The 14,775-nt window shown below is 45.9% G+C and overlaps 1 protein-coding gene across 2 annotated transcripts in view; it reads left to right on the plus strand.

Annotated features, from left to right (window-relative positions):
• PRKCB (protein kinase C beta) overlaps positions 1-14,775 on the plus strand; it is a 206,926-nt gene that overhangs the window by 82,860 nt on the left and 109,291 nt on the right. For both annotated transcript variants that reach the window (XM_039349688.1, XM_039349687.1), the window contains exon 4: positions 12,990-13,101. In XM_039349688.1, the coding sequence (XP_039205622.1) occupies positions 12,990-13,101 (112 nt within the window). The remainder of the gene's footprint in view (positions 1-12,989; positions 13,102-14,775) is intronic.

The following is a 14,775-nucleotide window of genomic DNA, read 5'->3' on the forward strand; positions in this document are numbered from 1 at the left end:
GATAGTGTCGCCAGTTTAACAGAACCCAACAAATCCTTCTCCCACACAGCCCACCTCCTCTCACAGTCAGTGAATTTTTTCGAGGTGTAGGCACAGGGTTGTAGGATCCCATTCTGGTTCTTTTGCAATAGCACATCTCCGACAGCCACGTCGCTGGCATCGGCTTGAATCACAAAGGACTTCCCTGGACAAGGATGCTTTAAGACCGGTTCGACCGCAAATAGCCTTTTTAAATTCTGAAAAGCAGTTTGACAATTCATAGTCCATGCTAGTGGCTGGCCCGGTCACAGCTTTCCTTCCTCTTTGCCTGTTTTCAGTAATTCCGTAAGGGGTAAAGCAATTTCAGGAAAGGAGGGGATGAACTGGTGGTAAAAGTTGGCGAATCCCAGAAAGCTCTGGAGCTGTTTGCGAGTCTTTGCAAGCTGCCATTCAGTTACAGCTTTCACTTTGGTCAGGTCCATTTCAATGCCCTCGCTGGAAATTCTGTAGCCAAGATAATCTAGTCGGGTCTGGTGAAACTCACACTTTGAAAGTTTAGCATAAAGTTTGGCGTTCAACAGTTTCTTTAGTACTTCTCTCACCAGTTTTACGTGCTGTATATCAGGATGTCATCAAGATACACCAAAACCCCCTTGTATAAATGGTCATGTAGTACCTGACTGATCAGCTGCATGAAGACAGCTGGAGCAGCATGACTTAAATTGGTAGCTCCCCATGGGACAGTTAAAAGCAGTCTTCCACTTATCTCCCTCTTTTATCCTCACTCGGTAACATGCCTCTTTCAAGTCCAACTTAATGAAGACCCCTTAATAAGTCCTTCAGGAGGGGGAGGGGATATTTGTTTTCCATGCTCACAGCATTTAATCCTTTATAGTCCATGCAGAGATGAAGCGACCTGTCTTTTTTTTCTTTAAATAACACTGGGGTTCCCACGACAGACTTGGCCCATTCAATAAATCCTCTCGCGAGGTTCTTGTCCAACATCCAATGTTAGCAGCGTTGACAAATCAATTATGCAATCTACTAAATCAGGAGTGTCAAACTCGCATGGTCACGTGACGTGTTGCGATTTATCATGACTTTTTTGCCATTGCCGGCAATGGGGTGCTTGTGATTTTACTATGATGCATCCGGCCCGTGGGCCGGCAATATGACACCCCTGCACTAAATAGTTAAAGCTATTTGTTTGGGTTTCCAGGGGCAAACCTTAATTCTTTTGATTATGAATTCACTTTCTCTGTCCAAAGGGCAGCTCCCATGGGATTTGAGATAAATCTCAAGGCTGACTTAAGACATGCATATATCTGCTTCTTACTAAAAAGGAGCAATCTATTTAAATAGAGCATATGGAAGATGCAGGGAAACTAATGACCAACATGGTCATTTCCAAAATATTATTTCTTGTTGAAAAAATATGGCCCCCAACAAGGAGAGCTGATGGCTGCTCTCGGTACCTGGGGGACTACCTTGGACCCTGAAAGGGCCAGCCGGCATCCAGCTTTCATCTCATTAACTGTTGCTGTGTGGTAGTTGACTTTTGGATTTGGCTTTGCTGACTCTCTTCTTCTGCCTGATGCTGCAGCTTTGATTTCCCAAGTTTTTTGGGAGCTAAATTCCTGCACTCGGGAAACACATTTGTTGCATATGTGGGAGTAGAACTGGGGAGAGGCAGAGGTTGGGGCTTTGGACACATTTAATTTTAAGCATGACATTCTGTGATACTATTACCCAAATTTTGCAAACCCCTCCCCCCCAACAACATGGTTTTCCTCTCCACATATAAAACAAATACCTTCAATGTATTTGCAGTTATATTTAGCTTTTGTGGTGGGAAAAGTTCCACACTGAAAACTTATTCAGAAAAAACTCAAATGCCAACAAGCCTATTGCTGTGCAGATGTATAGATGCTGGTTGGCTTCCATAACAGATTTGTAAATCATGAATAGAACACTTAGGGCTGTATAGTTCTTTTCTGTATCCTGTCCATATAAGCCAGTGGTTCTCAACCTTTCTAATGACGTGACCCCATAATACAGTTCCCCATGTTGTGGTGACCCCCAAGTGGGTGTGGCCACCAATAAGAGGGAGTAGGACAGCTAGGGAAAAGGGAAAAAAATGGCGGACAGCGTGGTTTGGCGACCCCCGTGAAATGGTCGTTCGACCCCAAATGGGGTCCCGACCCACAGGCTGAGAACCGCTGATATAAGCATACATCATATCCAATATCCAACCACGTTCAATGGAAAAATCAACATTCCTTCCTTCCTTCCCTCCCTCCTTCTTTCCTTCTTGCTCCCTCCCCCTCCCGCTCCCTCCCTCCCTCTTTTAACCATCTCTTAGATAATATGATTTTATTAAAAGCCGATTTTATTAAAAGTGCTTCAGTTCTCTGTCTCCCTCCCTCTCTCTCCATGCATATAGAGAATAGCACCCATTTTATTCTTAGATGCCTTTTAGTTCCAGGCAGGCAATGCACATTAATTGCATCTTTTACCGCCGTGGAATCCTGAATGTCACTTGAGAAACGATGGAAGGCGCTGCCAAATTGCCCCCACCTGGGGGGGAGCCAGTCCTGCTGGCTCTCCGTTCCGGGGGAGCTGGGGAGGGACTGTTGCACGCATACATTTCCTTCGGGTGGTAGGCAAAGCAGGCTGGCCCAGTGGAGGTTTTGCAGCCTGGCCCGATGACAGAAATGAGCTGGGCAGCCGGGAGCCCCAAAAGAGCAGAATCTGCTCCGTTTCCTTTCCAGAGTGGTTCAAGGGCCACTTTCTAGTCTGGAGGGAGCCCAGAGGGGGCATTGCAAGCAGAATCACATGGTGGTCTTCATGATAGGCTACTTAGGGACCCGCCAGGGGCTTTCCAGTGGCAGATCCCAAGCAGCACTGTGATTTCTTCGTATCAGAATTATGGGTGTAAATAGACCATTGAATTATCCAGCTCTAGGACTGCAAGGACCCCTCGGTTTAGAAGTGGGGTGGGGGCAAAGCTCGTTTCTATTCCTTTGATTGACAGCTGGCTGGGAAGGTAGCCAAGCCAGAGAAGCATTTGGAGGGAGTGAAATCTCTCTTTCTCTGGGGTGATACCCGGATGCAGGGCAGGGAAGCAGAAGGATGCCCAACGCAACCTGTCTGAGGGCCTCGGCTCTGCCAGCCCACCAGGACTTGGGGCACCCCCTCCCCACTGTTTTTAACTTCCAAGCCAGCTGTAAAAGGGGACCTCAAAGGGGGCTCATATATGAAATCCAAGGACAACTGTGGGTGACACCTTTGAGAACCATTTCTCTTTCACATTGGCTAGGTACAGGGGTTCTCAACCTTGGCAACTTTAAGACTTGTGGACTTCAACTCCCAGAATTCCTCAGCCAGCAAAGCTGGCTGAGGAATTCTGGGAATTGAAGTCCACAAGTCTTAAAGTTGCCAAGGTTGAGAACCCCTGGGCTAGGAGAACTTGGTTCCTTTTTGGTTAGTAGCAGCAGCTTCCTGTGAAGCATATTTAGAAGAGTTTCTTCCTCCCCAGTCTGGAATTCATCTCTAGTCTAGACTCCTTCCCGCTGAGCTGGGCTCTGGAGGACCCCATCATGGGCAGACCTACCTAATTTTCTGAGGACTGATACGGACATGGCTCCCTCCAGGATGTTTTGTCAGCTGCCTGGTCTAATCTGCAACCCTGAAATTCCCTCCAGGCATTTAACCAGGCCTGACCCTGCTTATCTTGGGAGGGCAGAGTGGTTCGGCCGTGGCAGTCCCATTCGTGCCGAAACGGTCTGCTCCCTCCTCATCCTTGGATCACATTCTGAGCTTCACTGGCTCTGATGCTAGCAGCCGCTAAAGATGGCAGCTCCTCGGCTCCTGGATCTATTTGTGATAGCTCGGAGTGTCGTTATGGAGTCCCCTTCCCAGCCTCGGCCAGTCTTTTGCTGCTGGACAGCGAGAGAGAGAACTCGGTGCTGCAGCAAACATGGACATGCAGGCAGGGAGCAGGAGAGGCAGCCAGGCCCTGCGGTGGTGAAGGTTGTCTGGATCCTAGGGAGGAGAGGGACTCGTGGGCAGAGGAGAAGGACGGGAGCAGATCAGTCTGAAGGACACCAAGACTGGGCCAGGCGTGGAGAGTGCGTAGGTGGGGGAATCTCTTCTGCTGTCACTTGGGGGGAAAGGGGCTTCCCCCCCACCTCCAATTATGCCTATGCAGCACTATGTGAAGTTGGGGTGTCAAGGAAAATTCCCCCCCCCCCATGAAATCCAGGCCATCTGGGTTTTCAGGCTTTGAACTGGCCAGGTTCCAGACATTTGTTCAGGGAGAACAGGGGCTGTCCTTGCAGAATCGAAACTAAAATTGGTTTGAGGCTGTTTAGAAAGCAGAGCCGCATGATCAGCTTGCATTGTGATCAAATTCTCTTCGCTTAGAAAAAAGAGGTCAGCGCTGAGGAAGAGGATGGGGGAATCCCTGGCACAGGGACAGGATGCCTGGCGGCGCTCTGCATCCACAGAATGTATCCCTGATCATGGAAAATAATCCCAGGCTTCAATTACAGAATTTTTGTGTGTGCAATGCGCAGAGAAAGATGGGTTGCTAAATGTGGCCAGAATTTTTTATAATAAGAGCAAAGCTGGAGCACTGGCCAAATGATTCAGCACAGAGGAGGGAGTAAAACAGGAGTCTCCAATCTTGGCCATTTGAAGACTTGTGGACTTCAACTCCCAGAATTCCCCAGCCAGCTATGCTGGCTGGGGAATTCTGGGAGTTGAAATCCACAAGTCTTCAAGTGGCCAAGGTTGGAGACTCCTGGAATAAAATAAAGATGTGTGATGTCCCCCTTGGTTGTTTAATGTCTCTAGAGATGGATGAATGCTTGCAGGGATGTTACAGTTGTGTTAGCAATGGAAATTTGTGTGTGTTTGCTTTATATGCAGACAATGCCATGCTGTTGGCTGAATATCCAAATGACTTGTGGCAGACCTTGCAGAGATCATATAATGCGATGAGTATGAAAAAGTTGGCAGTTGGACAGGGGTGAATATATCATCGGCTCCTAAATTCAAGACCCAATGTCTTGAAATTATGGACCGCTTTCTTTTCTGAATACTGATTATAAAATATTTACGATTGTAACTGATAGGATGAAAAGTGTCTTGCAAGACTTTATATATGAAAATTAATGTGGCTTTTTATCCAGTGACAATTGTTTCTGGGAGTAATTCAGGATGCTGGTTGCCACCTTTAAAGGGCTTCATGGCTTAGGCCTTGTTTATTTGAACGGCTGCAGGACGTGGGTTTGGCTAGTCTAAAGAAAAGAAGAAATAGGGGAGACATGATAGCAGTTTCCAATACCTGAGGGGCTGCCACAAGGCAGAGGGGGTCAAATTATTCTCCAAAGCACCAGAGGGCAGGACAAGAAACAATGGTTGGAAACTGACCAAGAGAGAAGCAACCTGGAATTAAGGATAAAGTTCCTAACAGTGAGGACAATTAACCAGTGGAACAGCTTGCCTCCAGAAATCGTGGGCACTCCATCACTGGAGGTTTTTAAGAAGGGACTGGACAGTCACTTGTCTGAGATAGTATAGGACAGGTTCTCCTGTTTGAGCAGGGGGCTGGACTAGAAGACCTCCAAAGTCCCTTCCAGCTCTATTCTATTCTACTTCCTGTCAGGTCCTCTCAAACCTCATTCTTGGGGCTCTGCCATTCTGTTGGGGGGGAGGTTTCTCTATGTTGGGAGGGGGCAAAGTCTTGTGGGCTCTAGGATGTATTTCCTTTACTTTGTTCTCGTCACCTTTGATGTATCTCTTTGGTTATGAAAGGGGGGGAGGAATGTGCCTGTGGCCATCTGCCTTATCTCTACTGTGCTGGGAAGAGACTGGGAAGAGAGTGCAATGCCTAAGAATCACTCCAGTTCCCATAACAACTTCACTCCTGTGGATTGGCTAGAATTGAACTGGACAGTTGTGCATTGGAGAAGGGTTTGAAAAGGGACTTTTTATTTAACGTTTCACATGGGAATTATTCAGATCTTGTCTTGCCTTTCTGCTTTCACTATCTCTCAATAAAAAGTTCCTGTTGAAGGAACTTATCAAGAGTTCTGCTTTCTTGGGAATACTAGCTGAGGCAGGACCTTACACTTCTTCTCCCCAGTTGCTTCTACCCGTCCTATCTAATCTGGCAGGAAGAGCAAGCTCCAGATCCAGTCAACTACTAGGGAGTCTGGCTGGTAAAGCCCACAAAGAGAGCCTTTTCTGCCCTGGTCCCCCTCCTTTGAGAGATGATCCCACTGAAATTAAGACTGGCCCCATCCCTGTTGGCCTTTCATGAGGCCTTGAAAATGTGGCTTTATGTTCAACCTGTCTCCTGGTTGCACGGATGATGGATCAGATCGTGCCCAGTTGCTATGTGTATTATTTTTGTTTTTATTTGCTTTATTGTAAACCACCTAGGAGTCCCCCTGTGGATTTTACTCCACTAGTCATGACTCTGGGGGGCGCTGCTCATCTCCGTTTCAAGGCCATTGAGCCAGCCTGTCCAAAGACATTTCTGCAGTCATGGGGCCAGCATGATGTCACGGAGCGCTCGGTACCACCAAAGTGATACCTATTAATCTACTGGCATTTGCTGCTAGGTGGGCAGGAGCTGAGGTGAGGACGGGAGCTCACCCCGTCACATGGCACAGATCTCAAACCTGAGCTGCTGGCTCTCCAGGCGACGAGCCCAGCATCTTAACCACCATGCCATCCCATAAGCCACCTAGAGTAGAATAAAAATGAGGTGGTTTTAAAATTAATGATGAGAAAATAAGGATGTTCACAAAAAGTATGAGATGGATTGTTGAAAAGAATTGATTGCTAAAACTGGGTTTCAAATAGAAAAAAGTAAAATGCTTTGGCATTATTGTTACTAATATAAATTCTATATTATTTCATACTTTCATATTTTCCATCCTTAGTTTGGATGAAAGAGTGGATGCTGTTGAGAGGCAAGATAAGGTTGGAATTAGAAGGACACAACTGAGGTTTTTCACACGGCTTTTTATGGTTCGATAAAGTTAAAGTTAATGTTAGATTTTAGAAATCATTATATTAGAAGTACCATATTAAGAATAGGGAGTAAACTCCAGTTGTGTCCGAAAATACCTTTATTGGTTTTCAGCAAAGAAGCTTTTTATAGAAAAAAAAAAACAACAGGCAAAGAAAAATGATTAAACTGTCAAGATTTGTTAGTACAGGAACATGGAGAAATCTAGAAAACAGTTCATTGCAGAGGGATTTAGTTTTCAATGGTTTTTATATATACAATTAACAGGAAGATTTAATATAGCTACAAAGTAAAAGAAATTATCTAGGACAGGCGTCCCCAACCCTCGGTCCGTGGACCAGCACCGGTCTACAGCATGCCAATAACCGGGCCGCACAAACAAGCAAAGCTCCATCCTTGGGATGCTGGCAGTATTCAAAACCATGCCCCCTCCGGTTCGCAGAAAAACCTTTCTCTGTGGCACCAGTCCCTGGTGCTCAGAAGGTTGGGGACCTCTGATCTAGGATGTATAACTTTATACTAGTCAGTAATGGAAATATGAAAAACCTGAAGAGACATATGCATGGTGAACTTGTGAAAAAGTGAACAAAAAATAGATACAAATGCATAGGATAAATATTCAGATGAAATCAGAAATTTTTTATTGGAACTTATGGATAACCAATTTAAAAAAAAGGTAAAAGGTTGATTTTGTATATGGTAATTGCAGCAAGATGAATATATCTACATAATATAGGAATAATTGAAAACCACAGTGGAGGAGTGGATTAGGATGATGTCAGAATTTGCAAAAATGACATAACTGAGCTGTTTGATCAGGGATAAAAGCAATAAGTACTTGTATAAAAGATTGGAAATCTTTTATGGTCTTTTTGATGAAAATGGAAAAAAACCCAAAATCTTGATTTCTGAATTTGCTGATTAAAAAGGGTTGAATATGGGAAGAATATAACCAAGTAATGTCATCTTAAAGAGGGAGGCAGGATAATAAGTAATTGCCGTAAAGAAGATCAGAAGTCACTTCTTTAAGCAACTTTTCCTTTCTTTTTGTGTATTGTCTCTCACACCTTTTATCTTTTTGCTTTTTCCTAACTTTCCTTTATATATGTATCTTTTACTCATGTAAAAATCTTTAATCATAATTCTATTAAAAAAAGAAACTCGTACAGAGCAAAGGGTTGAAGGCTGAATCCTATGTGGAACTGTTCAAAGAACTCGATATCTTTAGTTAAGGCTCAGGGGAGACCTGATAGTGGTCTCCCAATCATGAAGGGATTGATTAGGGCAGTGGTTCTCAACCTGTGGCCCACAGACCCCTGAGAGTCCCTGATGTCATCACAGTGGGTCTTTGAAGGCTTAAAGAAATGTTACAGTTTAAATCTTGAGTTAATGAAATAAAATTGGTTTGGCATGATCTGTTTTTAACAAACCCATGCTGGCTACTGGTTATAACTTTGTTTGCTTCTAGTTGTTTGCAAATCTCTTTTTTGATTATCTTTTCTAGGATCTTCCCAGGTATTGATGTTAAACTGATTGGTCTGTAGTTTCCTGGGTCCGTAATTGATCTTTCCTTTTTGTAAGATACAAGCCAACCCTTCTTTCATTTCTGCTGGGATTCAGCAACTTGTGGCTCTATCTTTGACAAATGAACAAGGACACCCTGGGGGTATTTCTGCTGCTGAGAGCAACTTATTTGTCCTTGATGCATCTTCTATCACCCCATAACAAAACAGCCTGTTGGAAGCCAAGAAAGGCTGTGTTCCTGCAGTCCTTGGAGCCCCATGTATGGTTGGACAGGCAAAGCAGCCATTCTCTGCACTTTTCCCAGCACTGAGGACAGGATGTTCAAAGGGGCCCTGGGTATTTTGTGCCTTTCTGACTTATATATTATACTTTTATTACTATAGTTGTCATTCCCAAATTTATTGTTGTAAGCTGCCCCAGGGAATCTTTGCTTTGAAGGGTAGTGAACAAATACATTTTATTGGAACATGCTTTAAAATATTCCTAGTTTGTTCTTCCAAACCACAGTCTCTGACTCTGTTATCAACAGGGCTTAGGGGCGGGCAGTGTTAAAGACAGAGATGTAGGTCCCAAACTATGCTACAAGTCCTTCCTCTGGTGCAGTGGAGGTGGTTGCTCATTGGATACCTAGATAGTTACTAGCTTTTTTACACAGCCCAGACTAGGGCATCTCCTCACACTTTGTTACTGGGAGATGGAGGCTCTGGGCCAGCAAAGACCTTGGCCTCTTGATCAGGTGGCGTTGCTGGTTGCTATCCATTTGCTGGACTGTATTTAACAGAATAACAGTGTTGGAGGGGACCTTGGAGGTCTTCTAGCCCAACGCCCTGCTCAAGCAGGAGACCCTATACCATTCCAGAAAGTGGCTGTCCAGTCTCTTTTTAAAAGCCTCCAGTGATTAGTGATGGAGCATCCACAACTTCTGAAGGCCAGCTGTTCCACTGATTAATTGTTCTTACTGTTAGGAAAATTCTCCTTAGTTTTAGGTTGCTTCTCTTTTTGGTTAGTTTTCATCCATTGTTTCTCATTTTGCTTTTTGGTGCTTTGGAAAGTAGTTTGACCTCCTCATCTTTGTAGGAGTCCTTCAATATTGGAAGACTGCTATCATGTCATCCCTGGTCCTTCTTTTCACTATAGACAAACCCAATTCCTGCAACAGTTCTTTATGTGTTTTAGCCTCCAGCCCCTTAATGATCTTTGTTGCTCTTTTCTGCACTCTTTCCAGAGTCCCAACATCTTTTTTATAATATGGTGACCAAAGCTGGATGCAGTATTCCAAGTGTAGTCTTACTAAGGCTTCACCTGAAATGCCTCCTAGAGCAAGACTACATCCATCTGGTTCACCTTCTTTACAAGAAGCCTAGAAGGGTGAAGGAGCCCAACATAAACTTGACTCTTGATCTTCCACTGGGCGCTGCTTGCCCTCTTAAAAGGCTGTCATCTTCCTGGAAGCAGAGATGTTTCTCTGAATACTGTAGCTTAATTAGTGATTTAGACTCTGTCTGATGGTTGCTGAAAAGAGGTTAATTGTTGTTAACCCCCATTTTTTTTCCTGGCTTCTCATTACTCAGTTGTCAGCCCAGCCGTTCAAAGGAGCATCTGGAACATTAATGAATTGGAGGCAAGGTTGCTTTAGACTGAAGATGCTGTAGAATTTGAAGCAATTAACTTTGCTAAAGCTGCTGCTGAAAGAATCACCGTTCAGCAGTTTGAGAAAGTGAAATTCTATTAGAGCTCCATCTCCCCAAGGTTGGAAGGTTTGCTAACCTGATTACGTCGGCCCAGACTCGTTGGCAAGAAGGCCCTGGGGTTCGGTCCCATCACTCCAAGTGCCTCTTAGCCGTCAAGCTAATCCCACTTCAAAATCTCATTTTCTCATAAAGCCTTAGAGCTGCGGCCTGCTGTAAGGACCCACCCCACTTTACATCTTAAGAAGACAGAACTCTTGGAATATCTCTTGCAACAGGCATCTTTATTAAGAGAAGATGGTTGCAGGCATTCTAGACAGGACCTGAGGGGCCAACCCCTACCATTCAAGGTTTTAAGTGTTCCCAAGCAGCCCTCACCCCACCATCCTTCCAGCGACAATTCCAGGTGTTACATTTCCACCCCCTTTTCCTCTTGACGGCGGGAGACTTCAGAGAATAGTAGATGAAAGCTGATGGGCCATGTTGTTATGGTCAGTCCTCTTGGTGAGATCCACATCCAGTCCTTTTGAACTTTAATGAAGGAAGTGAGAGCCATAAAACCCCTTTGCTCATCCCCCTTCCCCTTCGTAGTATGACAGAATCCAGAGAGGGCAGAAATGGGGTTTTCCATAGTCGATAACTAGAAATGAAATATAATTGGATTCTGACACCTGCTTTCCCTCCCCTCCCTTCTGCTGATGTTGCAAGAACCAGGACAGACAATTCTTCCCACCAAGGAAGCCTTGAATTGGGGCAGGGGAATCCATGTAGCCCCCTCAGTGGGAGGCTTGTAGACATGCATTGAACTGCACTTCCAGGCAGTTTCTGGACCCTCGTCTCTACATCCTAGCAGATCCAGGATTGCACTCTGCTCTCCTCATACCGACTTCCTCTGGTTCCCAGAGCAGAGGAGTTGGGACAGACAGACACCCAAGTGCAAAGCCCCTGGCCTTGACCTCTGCCTACTCTTATGCTGCTCTGCTCAATCAGCACATCCCTTTCCATAAAACTGGCTCCACCTCACAGCCTCCTTAGAGAGGTTGTATTTCTGTGAAGTAACGTCTTCCATAAATAAACAGAATAACAACATAACGGAGTAGGAAGGGACCTTGGAGGTCTTCAATCCAATCCCCTGCTTGACCCTAGACCAGGGGTAAACAACCTTGGCTGGCTCAGGAATTCTGGGAGTTGAAGTCCACAAGTCATAAAAGAACCAAGGTTGCCTACCCCTGCCCTAGACCATTCCAAAGTAATGGCTGTCCACTCTCTTCCAGTGGAGTTTCTGCTGTGGGCTCAAGCAGGGTGCTGGCACAATCCACTTGATAGGAACTAGAGAGAAACCTTGATGAACCTTATCCTGAAGATACTTTTGCTAATAATCGCCTGCACTGATCATTCACTTGTCATAAGGCTTTGAGGTGGCCTCTTCTTGCTGAATCACTTCCCTCTGTTGCTTCTCTCTTGTGCCTCAGGCCTTTTTTATCAGGTCATATAAAATCTGACTGTAAGAAGGAACAGGTAGGATGTCTTTCTGGGCTCATGTGCGCCAAATATTGGAACTAAAACACGGGAGATGGGAATTGTAGACCAAAGCGTTTGGGAGGCAGCAGATTGGGAGAAGATTGATAAGCCATAGTCTGGTGCCTGTTGGATCAGAGGGCCTCAGCCCAAATCACTGTCCTTGTTAAGGAAGTGCTTAATGAAGTGATGGATGTGAGATTTTTGTCTTTCACCTTCCTTATAAACATTTTGCCTGGTAAAATTTTAGATTCTTCAAGGTTAAATGCTGGTCAACGACTGAAATGAAGAGACTTGACTTAAATATTAAGTGTTGTAATAGGCACGAAATGATTTTTCACTGGTGTTTTGCTTTTCAAGTAATGAAATATGTGGATGGTGTTGAAATGGAAGAGAAGTTTAGGCTTTGGTGGGCAGCAGCTTCTTGCCTTCGCTCCCATTCACAGAAGCGGGTCTCCTGGGTGGACCTTGAGCTGAGTTGATGCAGCTCATGTGAAGACAGGCGTGGAGTCCCCCAAATTGGCCACAGGCTGGGGGCGGTGGCTGCTTCCTGACAGCAACCCTGAGTGAAGGCTGAGTCTGGGGAGGCCTGTTTTTGCCCCCTCCTCCCTGGAGGTTTTTTTTAGAGAGCAGCTTTAGTGTGACATTGCATCAGGCTCCTGGGAAGAACGGCCACTTTGCAGAGAAAGTGCCTTGAATTATGAAAACACACAGGAGATCTTCCTGAAGATCAGGGCTTTCATATTTCCCCAGCATTTTTTTCCATGGCAAAAAGAGTTTCCCCCACATTTTAAAGATGCTTTCCAATTTACGTCAAACCGTGTTTTGGAGCTCAGTCACCGAGAACACTGGAATTGCGTTACAGGGGCGCCTTTTCAATCCCCCTCCGCAGACCTCCTTTGCTGGCCACAGTTCCTGGTGCAAGGGATGCTGCTTCTGGGAGGGAAGTGGGGTCAGTCAGGGAGACTCCAGACATCCTGGAACTGAAGCCAGAAAGAGTAGATTGCACCCATGCAAGGGTCACTGAATATGCCTCCGTCTTCGGGAAAAATAAATGAAAAACCACCTTTTTTGCATCAAAACAAATGAGAGCGATTGAAAAACTGCAGCACAGGCTTCCAACATGAACAGCAATCGCCATAGTAATGTTGCATACCAGCAGGCAGCTGCTTGTGGATCTGGGAGACTCTGCTGAGGGGGCTCTGATCTGACCTGTCCATTCTCTTTTCCTCCAGGACCCTCGGAGCAAGCACAAGTTCAAAATCCACACATATTCCAGCCCAACTTTCTGCGACCACTGCGGCTCCTTGTTGTATGGACTTATCCACCAGGGGATGAAATGCGACAGTAAGTCCCAGCCATTGAGGTCTGGTCCTAGGGAAACGCCCTGCTCCATTCACCTGTTCTTGCAGGGGTCCTTGTGAGCATATCAGAGCAGGTGGGAGAAATGGGAAGAGGGGTTCCTTGCATGGGGGAGCTGTGGGCCGGGTAGCTGCAGCTCTGGCATACTGGCAAAATGATAAATGAGCAGAGAATAGAGCTGGTGCCTCGGAGGGAACAGACGAGGTTGGGCGTGTGTGTGTGAATGCAAGGAACCAGCTGCCAGTCTTGTCTCTCACCAGCTGCAGGCAAGGAGTCTCTCTGTCCTTTCATAATGTCTATGGAGATTCTCAATCATCCAGGTCATGGTTGCGCCAAAGGTGCTTTTTCCAAAAGGCAACTGGACTTTCTCGGTTTTTTTCCTCTGAAGATGTTTCATTTCTCTATCCAAGAGATTCTTGGATGAGAAGTGAAATGTTTTCAAGAGAAAAAAAAACCAAGAAAGTCCAGTTGCCTTTTGGAAAAAGCGTCTTTGGGTTCACAATCCCCTGCTATTCCTTTATGCAGATACGCGTGGTGTGTCAGCCTTCTCCTTCCTGCACTGAATGTGTGGGGCAAAGCTGCCAGGCGCATCAAGGTGAGGGGTAACCTCCAGAGCCCCCCTGCCCTAACTCCTCTCTCCCTGAAATGCTTGGCTATCATGCCACCAGCCCACCAGCCACCAGCCCAGCTGCACAGGGCTGGCTAATCCCTGATTGGTGCACTGTACAGGGGCACAGCCGTGCATGGGGGTCAGACCTGGGCTGTGGAAGGCAAGAGGTGCTTTCTCCTGGCAGCCTCAGAGCTTCTTCCTAAGACTTGGTGAAGAAAGCCTGCAGACCAGCTTCATCCCTTGACATGAATCAGAGCCAGAAGGTGCGACTAGAGCCTGGGGCTCAGGCTTCCTGCCTCTGGAATGGCTACCTGAGGGACTGCCATGCTTTTGAGGAGTGGCAAGCGTCTCCCTGCCCATAGAGCCACAGACTGTCTTACCGGGAGTCCCATCACTGACTATGCTGGAGCAGCACCCCCCCTGGGGTGGCTTCTGCAACTCAACAGGTAGTCATATTTACATGTTGCCCAGTATCCTTAGAGCAGTGGTTCTCAACCTTTTTAATGCCGTGACCCCCAACCGGTCGTAAGTCGAGGACTACTCAACCGGTCGTAAGTCGAGGACTACTCAACTGGTGCAGCACCGTTTCTATTCAAGAGAGTCTCTTCTATTGGCTTTCAAAAGCCAATAGAATAAGAGGGAGTAGCACAGCTAAGGAAAAGGGGGGGGGGAATGGCGGACTGCGTTGTTTGGCGACCCTCGTGAAATGGTCGTTCGACCCCAAATGGGGTCCCGACCCACAGGTTGAGAACCACTGCCTTAGAGAGTTTCTCATAAATTATTTAGATGAGGACATGGAAGAGGAACTCATCAAATTGGCAGGCTACACCCAGCTAAGGGGAATAGCCCAGACTTTAAAAGATAAGATTTAGAAGGATCTTGACAAAACTTGAATATTGGGCCCTAGCCAAAAAGATGCAGTTGAGTGGTGAGAAAAGTAAAGTTTTACACTTAGACAAGAAAAATCAAGTGTACAGGTACAGAATAGGTGGTACCTGGCTCAATAGCAGTGACTGTGAGAGGAATCTAGGAGTCCTATTGGACCACCG

The sequence above is a fragment of the Crotalus tigris genome, unplaced genomic scaffold (assembly GCF_016545835.1).
Source record: "Crotalus tigris isolate CLP2741 ecotype Arizona unplaced genomic scaffold, ASM1654583v1 scf7180000018301.7375997, whole genome shotgun sequence".
In the NCBI taxonomy this organism is placed as follows: domain Eukaryota; kingdom Metazoa; phylum Chordata; class Lepidosauria; order Squamata; family Viperidae; genus Crotalus; species Crotalus tigris.